Source organism: Micromys minutus (assembly GCF_963924665.1).
Source record: "Micromys minutus genome assembly, chromosome: 5".
Taxonomy (NCBI): Eukaryota; Metazoa; Chordata; class Mammalia; order Rodentia; family Muridae; genus Micromys; species Micromys minutus.
In genome coordinates, this window is record NC_137974.1 from 1,877,946 (window position 1) to 1,892,221 (window position 14,276).

At 47.5% G+C, this 14,276-nt stretch overlaps 1 protein-coding gene across 1 annotated transcript; it reads right to left on the reverse strand.

The window, feature by feature from the left end:
• Positions 1–235: 235 nt before the first annotated feature.
• PTGER2 (prostaglandin E receptor 2) lies at positions 236–14,064 on the reverse strand (the record flags this gene model as incomplete). The annotated part of the gene is made up of 4 exons (XM_080917148.1): positions 236–538; positions 11,317–12,229; positions 12,379–12,412; positions 14,043–14,064. The coding sequence occupies 4 exons, from the start codon at positions 14,062–14,064 to the stop codon at positions 236–238; spliced, it is 1,272 nt and encodes a 423-aa protein (XP_080773274.1).
• Positions 14,065–14,276: the final 212 nt, after the last annotated feature.

Genomic DNA, 14,276 nt, shown 5'->3' on the forward strand with positions numbered 1-14,276 from the left:
AGTGTTTTCAAACAAATTACAAAACCACACGCTTTGTCATTCAAAAGGAAATCTTAAATCAGCTGGGTCTTAGATGCAGCTGATTGTCCATCTGAGGCCACATAATGTGACCTTTATACCTCCTCTGACACGTTCCACAAAGGACCCTGTCAACACATCTGCAGCCCACACCACCTCTGTTAAGTCTGTTTCATCTGCTTTCTCAGAGCAAGGCCCTTTAGTTTATAGCCCAGCTCTATGTTTCTCCAACGAGGCCGTTTAAAGGCCTTTGCAGAGGTTCCCCCGTGAAGCCACACAACTGTCCACAAAGGTCAGTCTGTTTACTGGAACCGGACTGCGTGGAACAGGAAGTTGGCTGAGCTTCTGGTGTTCTCAGAGAAGTCCGACAACAGAGGACTGAACGCATTAGTCTCAGGACTGGTGGCCTGAGGATGGCGAAGACCCACGGATCAATTATAGAGTTAATTGATAAAAATCTAAGAGCCAGGAGGTCCCACTTTTCCTTTAGGGAAGAGGTTTCATCCATATAAGCGAAGATCTGAAAGAAGCAGAGAGGAAAACAATGTTAGGTCTACATTGTGAACCAGCCAACTTAGATCTAGTGTTGTCTCTTGCAATTAAGCCTTATTTTGTGTGATAGTGGCAGAGAAAGTGTGGGTGGGCAAAAAATCTACACAAATTATTGTGTCATTATTTCCCCGTGAACTTAGAGTGTACTCTAAGGTCACAAGTAACAACGTCTTACAAAACCTTCCGTCTTGTCACTGGGGATGGAGGGAGAGGGCATCTAGAATAGAATCTGTTTCCCACTCAGATGCTCTCATGATATAATCCAAACTGTGCTCAAACACATGGTCTGCCTAGAACTCCACCCCAGAGAGGAGGCAGGTGCCAAGTGGAGTAATTTAATAATATCAGCGGCGACAGGATTAGTAGCTACTATTCACCTGATGTGTGTGTTATAAAATGTACCAGGTCCCAACAGGAAGTGTACCAGATGAGGAAGTAAGTTCCGGGAATGTTAAGAACATTTTACATTCCCAAATACCTGACCTGACCATTCTGCAAGAGAGAACAGAGCAGGTCGGTTGGAGGACTGGCTCTGAGTATCACCGCATTGGAGCTTGACTTTAGCTCTCGTAGCTTTGGTATCACAGACAAGAAACATAAGAAGATGACGTCACACCTACGTCACACCTACGTCACATGCTCGTTGTGAGCCACACATTAGATGCTTCAACACTGCGCTGTGATCCGTGCTCTACAGAGTAAGTGACTGACCTCCACCATCGAGAACACAGCAGCAGCAAAGACAAAGGGAGCTTGCCGGGGACCTAAGGCTGTCTCCTGGCCTAGTAAGAGCACAAGTCCAAGACTTCCGATGCTAGTGCCGCTCTCATGTGGTGTGACAGCCAGGGCAGAATTACAGCACAGCCTTTCAGAAAGTGTCCTAAGCTCGGGGGGGGGGGGTGATTGTAAATCCTTATAGTAGATCAGGATTGTCAGACTGGTACTGGTGCTCTCGTCTGATTCAATGACGTGGTCAGGGAACAGTATGTGCTTGGAAGCCATGGTTCTTCCAGCCTACAGAAAAGAGTCCAAATGTGGATTGCACCTCATCATTTAACTAACACACTTATTCTGTATGCTCCAGGGACCTTCTGGCCTCATCCATGACTCTTTTCCCAAAATAATCTCTTCCCTTTACCCTGGTACTCACTCCGCAGCATCTGGGAACTGGATGTACTAGAGAAATTGTAGGGAGAGAGAAGGGCTTTGGGTTGCTTATGTTAAGACAATAGCAGAAAGGTTTGGCAGCCACAGGTGTTTATGCCAGAGAATCTTGGAATAATGAGTGGAGAAAAGAGTTGGCAAATGAGTAAGGAAAAGGAAGAATTGACCGTGGGCTTTCCAGAGCTCAGAGAAAAGAGTTAGGTGGGGCTGTGCAGTGCGATGAAATTCAACAATAGTGACCTAGTCTGTTACTTCGGATGTAAAATGTTCAGTATGATGTGTTCAGGAGGGGAGTTTGGAGGGAGACATTCAGTAATAGTGAACATAATTCTGATAGATTAAAATACACACACACACACACACACACACACACACACACACACACACTGCATACACTCTGTTGTAGAGAAGCCCATAGCTGTCTCCGATCTAGTTTGTCAGGGAACACAGTAATGCTGAGTTGAGCGTGCGAGGCAAGCACCGTGAACGGGGTTCAGCCTCATTTCCCAGCTCCACTCATGAAGATGAGCCAGGTTTGCAGCACAGAATAACCTTCATCCATTTCTGATCTTGGAGAGTGGAACAAGATAATGAGAAGTGAGAACTGGTGTAAAGAGGGAGAAACTGTTTTAGTCAGGGTTGTCTAGAGTCACAGAACTTATGGTGGTCTCTATATTGTAAGGGAATCTGTTGGTGACTTACAGTCTGTAGTCCAACTCCCCAGCAATGGTCAGCAGCAGCTGTGAAGGGAAGTCCAAGGATCTAGCAGATGCTCAGTCCCACAAGGCAAACAGGTATGGGGAGGAGAGAGAGACACAGGGAGACAGAGACAAAGAGAGACAGAGAGAAGAGAGAAGACATTCCTTCTTTCAATGTCCTTAAGTAGGTCTCCAGCAGAAGGTATGTCCCAGCTTAAAGGTGTGCACCACCACACTTGGATCTGGGACTTGCTTTGTCCCAGATGACCTTGAACTCAGAGATTTCCTTTCCTGGGATTCATAGCCACTATGCCTCAAGGTCTCCATGCCAAGATCCAAGTCAGAAACTTGTATCTCTCAGCCTCAAGATCAGGATCCCAGGCGAGCCTTCCAATTCTGGATTGTGGTCCATTCCAGATAGAGTCGAGTTGACAACCAGGAACAGCCACTACGAACTCTATACTGTCTCTTTTCGTTTTTATTCACTATGGTGGGTAAGTTTTAGAATTGCCTAAAATATGCATTTTGGAGGGTAGCCAATACTTTGTAGGAGATGATTCATTTCTTTTACACTTAAAAGAGAGGGCGACTTCAGACACCTTTAACATCCCAGGCTTTTGATGTGGGCTTTGCCGTCTGCCTCTTCTTCAGTTTTGTTGTGTTCTGTTTTCATTTCTGACTGGAATTTACAGCTTCGCTTTTGTGCATTTTGGACTCAGTGTTATTCTAAGTTGTGTTGGAATCCACATAACATAGCATTTAGCACTTTCGAGTGAGCAATTTAGTGCCACTAAGTACATTCAACGTTCATGCAACTGTGTTATAATTTTTCTAGGTTATATTTTATGATGTGAGTATTTTTCTTTGCCTTGCTTCGACTTGAACTTAGGGCCCCACCTATGCTTGGCATACACCCTATCACTGACTCTACTCCTAACCTTATAATGAGGTTTAGATATCTAAGAGTCTGTGGCTGGGGAAAGATGTCCCCTTCTTGGAATGACTAATTATTGCAACCCACAGCAGGGTGTGTGTCTTTGTTATCCACATTACTAAGCAGTCTACAAAGCCTATAAACTATAGCAATGTTCTCCTCTTTAATGACCCAGGTTTCTGTTACCAGTCAACTAAGGGCTGCCCTGTAGCTCACAGCCTGCCACAGTTATCCAAGTTTGCCAATCCTAACCTTTTTCTCTTGACATGCCTTTCCTGCAGAAACCCTAATAAAGGCCACCACCCAGACCCCATCTGCCCCCTGCCTCTTCTGCATCCTGACAGGTACATTGGCCTTGGCTGGATTTCTCACAACTCTCCTCTTAGAAATGCTCTTGGCTGACCTGAACATAAAAAAGTGCTCACCACGGTCACCTGCCTCCAAACTGAAATTATGAACCTCCATGCAGGTGACCGCCCTCCTTCCCTAGAGCTGACCCTTGGTTCTTAACTAACGGCTGACATATGGGAGGCACAGGAATTACTGAACCAGATATATTAGTGATGTTTGAAAGTTCCAATTCAGAGCTTGGTGGGAATGCATGAGCCTTCTGCACACACTGCCAATGTGCTTGCTGTGAGAAAAACACCAGGTGCTAGTCTAATGTGTTGGGTGCGCTAACTGCTTGAGCCCCACCCCCACAACAGGTTTTGCGAAGACTACGGAGTTGAGACACACATGCACTGGCGCAGTGGCCGAGACAGGTATCCACGGAAAGCTTCATCTTGGCAGTGGCCAGAGATTGCCATTGAGACTACTTTCCTATCTCTTATCAGATACAAAGTGGGTTCAGAGTATTAACGTGAATGAGCATTTTATTGGGTTCGTCTCTGAAATCCCCAGGGGACACTTAATACAGTTAATTGCATTGCTTCTTTGACTTATTCAGTATTGGCTAAGGTGGGGACTTTGGGGGTTTAAAACCTCCCCACGGGAGCACAGAGTCCTTTTAGAGAGGAGGAAGCCAAGGTTTAAAAGACTAATTAGGAACAGAGACTGAAGGAAAGGCCATCCAGAGACTACCCCACCTAGGAATCCATCCCATATACAGTCACCTAACCCAGACACTATTTCAGATAGTGCTTGTGGCAGGAGTCTGATATAGCTGTCTCCTGAGAGGCTCTGCCAGAGCCTGACAAATACAGAGGTGGATGCTCACAGCCAACCATTGAACTGCGAATGGGGCCCCCAATGGAGGAGTTAGAGAAAGAACTAAAGGAGCTGAAGGGGTTTGCAACCCCATAGGATGAACAACAGTATCAACCAACCAGACCCCCAGAGTTCCCAGGGACTAAACCACCAACCACAGGGCACACATTGAGTGACCCATGGCCCCAGCCACAGAGGATGGCCTTGTTGGGCATCAACAGAAGGAGAGGCTTTTTGTCCTGTGAAGGCTTCATGCCCCAGTGTAGGAGAATGCCAGGGTAGGGATGTGGGAGGGAGGTGGGTGGGGAGCACCTTCGTAGAGGCAGGGGGAGGAAGGATGGGATAAGGGGATTTCAGAGGGGAAAATGGGAAAGGGGATAACATTTGAAATGTAAATAAAGAAAATAGCCGGAAAAAACAAAAACAAAACAAAAAACAAAAAACAGATGAGTTGCTTTGTCTATTTTGATACAGGTGTCAGACTGTATTGGCAGGTGGCAGGGACCCAGCTTCAGTGCCAGTCCCTCCACACTGTCCTGACGCCACCACAGAAAGCCTCTGATGCTAAAGCTTTATGTGAGAGTCACAAGTGCCCCCCTGAACCCAAAATAAAAAGACACTGCTGGTGAAGGGTTTGCTGAAGGCCTGGGGCTCTGTCTCTTCTGTTTAGAGATGGAAAGCATGTGACTTTTTCTCGTCACTGCTTCCCACCAGCTAACAAGCAGGCAGCACTTGCTGAGTTCGTCGTCCACCTTCTGTGGTCTCTTAGCTGCAGGCTTTGCACAATTAAAATTTTTTTTTTTTAATTTGGTTGTGGTGTGGGGGTTGGGGCCATGCTTTAAAGAACTCTTTTTTTTCTCCAAACATGTCTGAGAACATGGAAACTGAGGTCTACTTTACATCATCAGAACAACTGGGGCATCAATATGGCCCCAGAATGATCATGGCCTTGGTACTGTGAACGTGGGAACGGAAATGAAGACCGAGTGCTGAAGTCTGGAGTTCTGAGGACGTGAAGGGACGTCTGATCTATCCACCCTCTAATCCTTGTCTGCAGGTGGCTTTTGGAGTGACGTATGTGACAGCCTAGGAGGGAGTCAGACAGATCTCTTCTAGTTAGACAGATAGGGAAAACATCCAGCTTTTTCTTCTCACATCTGGGTGAAGACAAAGGCCTAAAGCCCTCTCTCCCGAGCTGCAGTCACACACGCACATGCATAGTACAAGGCAGGATCGGGACGCGTCTACCCCAAACTTACGGACCTACAGCCTCCCCGTCTTTGTCCAAACTATCCAACACTAAATTGGGGGGTGGGATCCTTCACAGACCTATAACCCCATCCTTCAGGGATCCATGTGCTCTGCAGAGGGTCTCTCTCTCTGTGTACTGGCTACATGTGTGTGCTTCCTTGCCCCTAATAAAAGCCTTTCTTCACCTGCCTATTCTGTCTGCTGGGTCTAAGACTTTTCCCTGGTGCTCCCTGTTACACTGGAGATTGTCCCTGCCTTCAGTTTCCTGGTAAACAGAGAAAACAAGCTCAGTCACGGCTCAGACAGCACCGCGTGTACCATCCGTGCAGCAGAAAGCAACGCCTTGGCCACGGGAAGTTTCAGCCTGGGTCCTTTCTCTTTTCAGGTCTTTTCCATCCCATGCATGTCCTAATTTCACAATACTTAACTCTTTTAGATTTATGGAGCAGTTTTAGGGGGCAAAATGCTGTTTAAAAAAAAGGTGTAGCTTAATGAACCTGTGACAGAAGTTGAGGTGCAGTCGACTTAGGTTTGAGATCTGGATAGAACTGATGGTCAGAAACTCAAAACAGGACAGGAGAGGCCAAGCAAGAAGGAAAAGTTGTAGATTAACTGGGGTTAAGCTTCTACCTGGAAAAAGATCTGCTGACTGCATTCCTGAATCGATGTCTTTACGCTCACACTGTGAGGGGCTTTTGATTGTCTTGTCTTGTTCTGTGTTGTGTTTGTTTGTTTTATTTTGTGCTGGTCACCTGGCCTGAAACAGTGACAATCCATAACGGAAAATGTAGTTAGAGAGCTCCAGTTCTGTGTTGGTGTTTCATACACACTGCACGCTAGAAAACCACCATCTCTGTGTTTACAGGCACCACTGCATATTACAAGATATCAACTGAAACCATTCACACAGAGGAATGTTCTCTTAAAAGGAAATGTGCATTTAAATGTCCCCAACAATTGTCAAACACGTCACTAATGCTGCCTCAGTGACAAAGGGCATCCCACCTGTTGGGGACATTCACTTCTCTACATCACCACTGGGCTCTCGGGCACCCAGAGATTTATAGGTTCCTCTTTTATCACTACCTGAGCTTCTTTTGTTTTTGTTTTTCCAAAACAAGGTTTCTCTGTGCAATCCTGGCTGTCCTGGAACCGGCTCTGTAGAGAGGCTGGCTTCAAACTCAAAGATCGACCTACTTTTTTTGCCTCAGTGCTGGGGTTACAGGTGTGAGCCACCACAGACTGGCTTTTTTTTTTAAATCAATACCTGAACTTTATTTCATAACCTGTGATTGGCTAATTTCATATGAAACTTTCCCCACCCATGCACATAACATTTTACACGGGAACAGCAGGGACGACAGGGAACTCTGGGACTGTTTACTTCTATACTGTAGAGATCAGATTTCTACTAATCAGATTTACTTAGAAACTCTAACCGTGGAGAATTTGTAGAAATCACGATATTTTTAGACGAGCCAATGGTAGGCTCTTGAAATTTCAGAACTGAACAAAAGGCATAAGCGCTTTGTCCTAAGGGCGTGTGGAAAACCGTTCAGAACCGTCAGACACTAACCACAGTTAGCCAGGTGCTGAGAAAGTGAGAGGGTGTGGGTGGGAAGTAGAGACTCGCAGGGCAGGATACGAGACAAGACTGGAGGGCTCGGTGTTTCCTGAGTTCCGGAAGAAAAACAGCTTCTCTCCATCGCTGTGAAATGATGACCATAACTGATCGGCATGAGGAGCTTATTAATTTATACAGTACTCAATTAGTGAGCAGTTTGGTCTCGTGTGTGATTCCATCCTGGGCAGTCAAAGCAATGTCATTTCCTAAACACCACATGCTTTTTTAATCACTAAAGAAAAGTTCTATGTGAGGGGCAGTCTGACTGTATCGTGTTAGATTAGCATTTCCACTCACAATCTCCTAAAGTCTGAGCCCCAGGCTTCCAAGTCACAGGGCTGAGGGAAATGGAACCGAAATAACATGGGGGGAAAAGTCCCTGCTGCTGGTTTATTTTTAAAGCTAATAAGTTGGAATAAAAAGACAAGGTGGCCCAAATATTTATAATACTGTCAAAATTCTCTTGTGAAACCATGGGTGGATCTCCTCCCATGTTTCCCTTGACATGAGGACTTGTTTAGACATTATTGCTTCTAATACGTAACGGGCGCAGACTTCCGCGCTGTGGGCCTGGAACTTACTGGACTCATGAGCACAGAAGGAATCCTATTACACATCTTGGAGGTCACTTTGAAAACAATGAATTGAGGTAAAGATAAACACTCAGACCCTGCCTCTCTGGGGGTAACAGAATAAACAAGGCTGAATTTATTTTATGGTACAGGGAATTTCTTCCCATTTTCAGAGTTTCGTTTCCTGAATTTGGGAGGCCCTAGACTGACATCCTAGAAGGAAGAAGATATTCTACTCCGTTCATAACCCAGGATGATGTCTACCATCAGCAGTTCACTACTGATTCTAGATTTCCTAAGTCCCAGCTTCCTCCCCTTCCAGGGAGCTGCAGAGCGGACTGGGGCCCCACCAGCTGTGGCCAGAAGGCTTCTCCTTGCTGTCTAGAGGTCTGACTCACTTACAGGAATGTAGGAAACAGTTCTTGCTATTCTGAAAAAAAAAAAAAAAAAACTGGGAGAAAAATGATGGGTTTCTGCTGTGTTTGAGAATATGAAAAAAATAACTAGGAAGAACATCTGGGCAAATATTTTTACATAAATAACTTTTGCTTTGTTATTGATACTATTCTGGTAAATTGAGTTAAATAAATATGTAATTAAAATAAATTTTGTTGGTTTCATTTTTTAGCATATATGGCTTCAAGAAAAGCTCCATATATATCTCAATTTGTGGTGTACATTGATTGCATGTTGATGATCCTATAAAGAAATCAGGTGCCTGATGTATTTGTGAGCCTCACCCTCCTTAGGCAAAGGATTCCTACCCCAGTGGGAGATCTGCATTGGCCACATTTTAGTGTGGCCCACGTATGGTCAAAGACTAGAGAGGACATCCCCTTTGGGTACGTGTTTGGAAATAGCAGAATGTGTGAACATTAGCCCTGAGGTTTGAACTGTCAGATCATCCCTGAAGTAATGTATCAGAATAGCACAGTAGTTCATAATGCTTAACATGGGATGCGGTGGAAAAATAACATGCTATCAAGATAAAAGTTGTCAACGGGCAAAGCTGATTCTCTTAGGAGAGATGATGTGGTACTGTGACTTAATACCGTGTCTCCTGGGTTACCTGTACTCTGTGTGATATCACAGTGATCCCCAAGACAAGTTGGGGTGTCGGTCGTCTACTATACTCATGCTGGGATTCTCTGCTCACTAGGAATCTTAACTATGGCCATTTGCAGAAGCAAACCTAGAGCAAGGCCGGCTGATCGAGTCGATTCTAAGGATGATCTGGTGTGGAATCCCTTTAAAACTCTCTCTGTGCACCCCTCCCCCAACAGCCACCAAAAGACAACCAAACAACTGCAGAACTTCAGAGCAAGCTCGACTTCCTCATCCTTTCTAAGAGAATTTTGGTGCTGCATCCTTTCTTTTGGCAATTCTGGGGCCATCTCTGGCCTGATATTAAAAAGGGGAGGTAACAAGAAAACCCACAGAATCAACTAAGATGGGCTCACTGAGGCCTAAGCAAAGACGTTACTCTTGTGTGGCCTGGCCTTCCTGTGAGACTCCTAATAGTGGGAGCAAGGGCTATCTCTGACTCTGCCTGCTTTCACTTTCGGGACCCCTCTCCTCCTGGGGCTGCCCTCTGGCCTTAATATAGGGGAGGTGTCTATTCTTACTGTCACTTGATTTGCATGCTGTGTTGTTGGTATTTGGGGGAGGCTTGCCCTTTCTGTGAAACAGAGGAATGGTTGGGAGGGGTAAAAGGGAGGTGGGGGAAGGGACAAGGAGCAGAAGGGGGGGAACTACAGTCGGGATGTAAAGAGAGGGTACATTGACAATGATTGATCATGATTAAAGGCAACAAGAACACAGGGGATCTATTGAAAGTCACAGCGTTTATTTTTTAGAATATAGTTTACCAAGAGTGCCAGTTGAAGAGGAGCCATTTTTCTGCACACTAGCCTCTTTTCAGTGGGTTAGAGATGGGGAAATAATCCTGCTTAGGAGTGTTTGGGCCAGCCTGGAGCCCATCCTCAGGCTACATAAGTAGCTTGTGGTATCTTTATACATTTACTCACAAATAACAGATAAAAGTTTTAGAGCAGACATCCTAGTTCCCAGCAGCCTGAGACAGACACATTGTAGAATGCTTGGAGTCTTGCTTAGTGAGACTAGAAATGCTGTCTTTTACAGAGAATGGTGAAGCAGCCTAGCTCCACTCCCAAAAGCTAACCTGGCCCCAAACATAAAACTCTCTACCCATGACACAAACACACAGGAGCCATGTTCTCTTTAAATCACAACATTCCACAACACAAAGTCCCCTTCTGGAGTTTCTACAGAGACGCCAGCTCCCACTGCCCACAGCGTGACCAGAGGGCAGCGTGACCAGCTCCATCTCATTCCCCACCACATATAACTCACCAGTTCAGAGCATCTTCTGTGACAGAGAGGGACAAGTGTGGGAGCAATGGGGGGCAGAGCACAGAGCACAGCGAGAAGGGGAGCTGGGGGCGGGGTTCTTATCTGCATCCCTTTCTCCCTGAGCACCCACCAGGGCAGGAAACAGAGAAGAGCTGTGTCTACAACTTCTAGATCTTTGACTAGCTGCTGTTCGCTTCATCCTTTCCCAAATCACCCTTATGGCTGACTCCAACTTTGTGCATCCACACGAGGCTTTAGCAGCTCAGGATTTGTTTCTGAACTGTCAATGCTGCTCTATCTGGGCAACACCCACGTTTCTATCCTGGCCTGCCTCAGCTCCCAGGCAGCCTTCCCCTCATCCCTGAGATGCTCCCGCTGCTACTGCCTTCATCTTTGTTCTTTTGAAGTGCACAGCTACAGCATGAGGCGCATCTGTGTGTATTCCTGACTGTGACATCAAGAGATTATTTTGTAACTGAATGTTCCTAAAGTCAAATGAAAGAGGCTGTAAACGTTTACACCTCTGAATGCTGTGGCTGACAACTACATTTTACCAGAGAGAAATTAAAGCACCAAGGGACGGGGCCTCAAGGACTGTCAATGTGGGCCAGATTAGAACAGTAATGACAGTCCGATTTTGGAAGAAACTCCCTCTTCTTTAGTTTCCAACCCAGGGAAAGGGCCATGTAGAAGCTTCTTAGAAAAAGAGCTAAGGTTGCAATATTCATATGTAAACACAGGAGGAGGAAGGAAGGAAGTGGGTAAGGTGAAAAGGAAAGGGGAAGGCAACAGACCTTTGTCCATTAGGACATTTCCCACCAGGCTGTCAGTGTGCGCCTGGAGGTGGAAAGGGTGGGATGAGAGGAGCTTGAACAGGCTGCTGGATGCTGGACGCCGGGCTGTGGGTACAGTGTGACTTACTGTGAAAGGCAAGGAGCATACAGCGAAGGTGACGGTCATGATGGCCAGGAGAATGAGGTGGTCCGTCTCCTCCGCCATCGAAGTCCTTTCTCCTCGCCGGCGAGACCCGGGGCCTCTTAGGCTACTGCCAGACAGTCCGCCGTGTCTTCGTTTACTCCGGAGGTGCATGCGAATGAGGTTGAGGATGACGCTGATGTTGCAGGCGAGCACAGCCGCGATGAGCAGCAGGAGCACCGTGGCGTACAGCTGAAGGTACGCCGTCCTCCCGTGCCGGATAAAGCACCACGTCCCAGGACAGTACTGGACGTACTCCCCGTAGTTGAGCAGCGGCAGGGAACAGAAGAGCAAGGAGACCCCATAGATGGCGGGCAGCACTGCCAGCCCCCCGCGGCGCGAGAAGTGGCGCCTGTAGAAGTAAGGGTGCCCGATGGAGAGGTAGCGCTCCAGGGCCATGGCGAAGAGCATGAGCATCGTGGCCAGACTAAAGAAGGTCATAGTGAAAGCGAAATAGGTACACGCGCGGCTTTCGGGAGCCAGGGCCACCAGGGTCTGGTTTCTCGAATATGAAGCCAGCACCACCGGGCTGATGAGGCAGGTCCCCAGCAGGTCGGTGAGCACCAGTTCAGTTACCAGCACGTGGAACAAGGAGATAGAGGTCCTGCTGCCGGCGCTACATCCCGTGTCCCCACGCCAGCGGCGCGCCAACAGTACCAGTGCGATGAGGTTCCCCAGAACCCCGGCAGAGAACATCACCGAGCTGATGGCTGGGCTGTCCTCCAGCCGGAGCCACTGACTGTTCTCGCAGTTCTTCACGTGCCTGGAGTCATTGTCCATGGTGGAGGGCGTGGAGGAGAGACGGTCTCTCCTCCGGGCAGGTACCAGACAGTAGGAGGGTCTGAGGGCCCCACTGCTCCTAGGCAGAACAGGGAAAGGGGAGGGACCGAAATCCAGAGCTCCCTTCCGGCCCCCAACCAGGGGCAGACTTGCTCGGGTCTCCTGCGGTGCGCACAGTGGCTTCTTCCCTACAGTATCCGGTCACCTGCCCTAGCCAGGGCTGCCTACCAGAGCATAGAGGAGCAGCTGCTCCCTCCAGCGCCTGCGGACGGGGGGCAAGTCCAATAGTGGCACCCAGGGAAGCAGTTTAGATTGCTTGAACTGCTACAAAGGGGCCAGGCGGGGCAGAGACACACTGGCTGGGCTCTAGAAGGGGGATGGGGACTCCTAGCACTTGCCCTGAGCTAGCAGCCCACAAGGTCTTCCTTCCCGCGGGTATGGGCTGGAAGTTACAGTGCCTCTGACTTGAGTTCTGAAACCTTAAGCCCTAGCAGAAGGCTGGGAACCAGCCAGAGTAGTAAGACTAGGTTAACAGGAACTCACCCAGCCGGGGCTAAGGGAGTCCATCCCTGTGAGATGTGAAGACACGCACAAAAAAAGATCCAGAAAGATACCCACAAAGGTGGGACAAAAACTGGAAGGAACTGAAAAGCAAGCCTGTCCATCCAAGGAATGGAACTATGCACACCCGAGTGGCCTTTGTCTTCCTATAACAAATAACAACTTGCTTAAACAACCCTAGCAGAACAAAACAGGAACAAAAAAAAACCTTGGAGAGGCCGTTCATGTTCATCTCTCCAGTCAGCTCACCAAGCTGGCCCATGAAAGGACTGTTCTCCGAGTGTGTTGGTAATTGGCCATTTTCACAATGAAACTGACAGAAATCGTTTATCATCTGTTGTCATAGTTACAGAGTAGTAAAAATGCAGCAGTGTTTCTAAAGTTTCTAAGTCCAGACAGACAGACAAAGTGGATGCTACTAGAAAAAGAGAGTGTGCTGAGAAAGAAAGGTTTGCGCAGGAGTCTGGGGAAAAGGAAAAGCAATGGAACGATTATTTATGGAACACACCTAGCTTCTCATGAGTTCGCCCACCATACTTCTGGCCTGGGGACTGGAGTGAAGATGGAAGCAGGATCCATTTTCCAGCCTACTTCCCACAGCAGTGACTATCTAAGCAGTAGCTGGTGCTAAGCTGTGTAGGGCATGGATGAGTGGGTGCCAAGCTCCTCTAGTCTTCTTTCATGCTGTAAACTGCAGGCCAGTAGCAACCTCGATGCTGCCACCCAGAGTGGACTGTCCCACCTCCACCTTGTGCCATCTCATCCCACGTGGCTGGGGGAGCAAGGATACACAGGCCCTACTGGTGTTTCCACTGTCTGCTTCCAAATGCTTTTCTACCCTTTCTGTACCCTGATAACAAAAGCCTCGGTGGCACTATTTCTGTGTGATTGTCTCTAGCTCTTCACTACATGAGTACACAGTAGCCAGACTCTGCTGACTTCAACAGATACCAGAGAAAATTCAAGATCCACATCCCAACCCCCTCTGCCTTTATCGCTCAGTAGTGCACTGTGAGCGAATTCTCACAGAGGTGGGGACAGCCAAGTTCTGGGGACCAAGCTCTGTCTCCATCACTCCCTCCATGACCACCCCTCAGACCCTGGAGAATGCACACTGTGTACGTGAGACAGCCTTGGGAATCCTGGGGGAAGAAGCCAGTATGAAGCCCCAGGTGTGCTTGGGGCAAACAGTTAAGCAGGGAATTCCCTGAACTCGGTGCAGGGAAGTTTGGCTACAGCGCGGGTGGCTTTGGGTCCCTACTTAATGGTGGATTTGTCACAAGAAAAAGACCAGAGCTGAGTCTTACAATTCTTAAGAGTTCATATCTTACCAATCACACTTGTGGGCTCCATGCTTCCATTTACCACACATTCAAGTTACCGTTTTGTTTGTTTCCAGTAGTTGGACAGAGAGAGCGGTTCTCCTGTATCTGTTTCTGACGTCTGAATGGATGGTTAATTTTCTGTCTCTACTTCGGCAGTCAGACCATCAGCTGGCTTAGTGAATTGAATCCTTATCTTTAGTTTGAAAGTGATTTCCCATTTCTAATTGTAGCGTCAGCATC